Source organism: Morone saxatilis, unplaced genomic scaffold (assembly GCF_004916995.1).
Source record: "Morone saxatilis isolate NCDOM2014 unplaced genomic scaffold, NCSU_SB_2.0 Contig10, whole genome shotgun sequence".
In the NCBI taxonomy this organism is placed as follows: domain Eukaryota; kingdom Metazoa; phylum Chordata; class Actinopteri; family Moronidae; genus Morone; species Morone saxatilis.
In genome coordinates this window covers 8,495,966-8,497,900 of record NW_023339652.1, presented here as the reverse complement: position 1 = coordinate 8,497,900, position 1,935 = coordinate 8,495,966, and the positions used below count along the sequence as shown (strand labels likewise).

At 36.2% G+C, this 1,935-nt stretch overlaps 1 protein-coding gene across 1 annotated transcript in view; it reads right to left on the bottom strand.

Moving 5' to 3' along the window:
- The window catches only part of plxna4 (plexin A4), a gene marked incomplete in the record, with an annotated part of 222,275 nt that overhangs the window by 43,887 nt on the left and 176,453 nt on the right, over positions 1 to 1,935 (bottom strand). The window contains 3 exon segments of the mRNA XM_035677636.1: positions 164 to 257; positions 505 to 672; positions 1,184 to 1,320. Coding sequence (XP_035533529.1) covers positions 164 to 257; positions 505 to 672; positions 1,184 to 1,320 — 399 coding nt within the window.

Sequence of the window (1,935 nt, the reverse complement as noted above, 5' to 3'; positions counted from 1 at the left end):
GTGTGTGTGTGTTTGTGTGTATACTGTATATAAATGTGTGTTTATTTCTGACCACAGGAGCAAAACAAATAAAGATGTCAAATAAAAGTGTAACAAAAAACATAACAAAAAAGTACTCCTTGAGGACCTTGGATTTTCTTTGTTTGTGTTCACAATCACTTACATTGAGTGTCTCATGGTTGTTATATTTGGCTCTGATGAGTGGGGTCTGTATGATGTCCAGGTTAGTTCCTGTCACTGTCACTGGGGTATATCCACTGTGTGTGCGAGAGAGAGAAGATTGACAACAAGGTTAAAAGGGTAGTTCAGATTGTTTTGACAGATGGTGATAACATTACTCACTGGGAGTGATATTGATGCTTGGACAGTGCTGGTGCAAAATTATGATGCTGTAAATTTCTGTGTAAATGATCCAGTTTTAGATGGTTAAAACAGTGTCTGCTTTGCTGGGATATTTCTCTCCACAAAAAAGATAACTGACTGAAATGTGCCCTTGTACCATACCTGTAGATGCTCCACTCAGGCTCTATCTTGGTGATGGTGGGATCTTCCACATACTCAAACCGCAGGTCTTTCTGGAGATGAGCCTTGTCTATGCTCACAGACACAGACACGTTTCCATAGCCATGCAAGGAAGCATGAGTTCTGCAAGTGAGCCACTGCCCACCCCTCCTAAAGAGATGATAGGATGATGAAAAATTAGTTGAATTAGTTAGTTATAGACAGTACAGTTACCTAATATAGATTTTTATCCAACATTGTGTAGACACTCATGGGTCATTTCTCTAGTTGTTTATCACTGTACTAAACGATTCAAAAACCAATATTAATTTAATATTTAAGACTTGTTGAATGGTTGCTTGAGCAGACATGGATAGATAGTTTATTGACTGAACTTAGAATTACGCATTGATCAGTGTTAAGTGGTGGATTACAATAATACTATAGTCTTTTTCCAGTAATTTAATGCAAAAAAGATTAGAGAAAATTATTTTATTAAAAAAGAAGACATGCTTTCACCACATCTTTTTTCTTCCATGACATTTAATTGTTAATTGATTGATCTGAGAACTGTCAGATGGGTTTACTACTTGCAGTTTGACTAACACTAGCTTTGACTGAGCTTTTAATTGACTGTTTAAGTGTGTTTGGCAGGATCAGCTCTGGATTGTTCTCCACTAACCTCAGATAAGTGCATGGCTGGTCTTTAAACATGACTGACACATTGCTCCCAGCATCAAGGTGGCTGCCAGTGATGTTGACAATGGTTCCCCCAGAGACTGGCCCACGGCTGGGCTTGAGGTTGATAATCCTTGGGATCTGGAGAAGGGGCAGAGGTTGAAAGGTCAAAAGTCAATCAGAGGGTGAAAACAAGGTTAATAATAATGGGAAAATAAACTATGCATAACAGTGAAATTCTAAAGCTCAAAAAATAATAAATGCTCAACACCCTTAACTGCTTTAAATGCCCAGTATTAAACATATGGGGCAAAATGATCGAAATCCAGGAAATAAATAAAAGGAAAATATGACTTGTGTTTGCATTGTTAAATTCTTTTAATGTATGCAAATAAATCTAAATGTTTAACTTTCTGATTTGATTCAGCTACACTATAATGGTCTACTCACATTACTTTAACAAGTGGTGTATTTTTTTATTGAACAATATACAATGCAAGGTCTTTATCCTTTCCCTAGTAATGACTCCTTGTTAAAAATAAACACTCTTTCTACCTCAATAATAGATAAAGCATTTTAAAAAAACTGAGATTGAAACACAAACTTGTTCCTAAATGATTGGACTACAAGTTTGTTTTAATATGCTGTGGGCCTCAGACAAAACTCTACAGAATGAGTATTCTCATTCTAAAAAGGCCTCTCAGTGTTAATACTGTACATACACTATACTGTGGTGGAAAGCTTTCAAATTAAAGT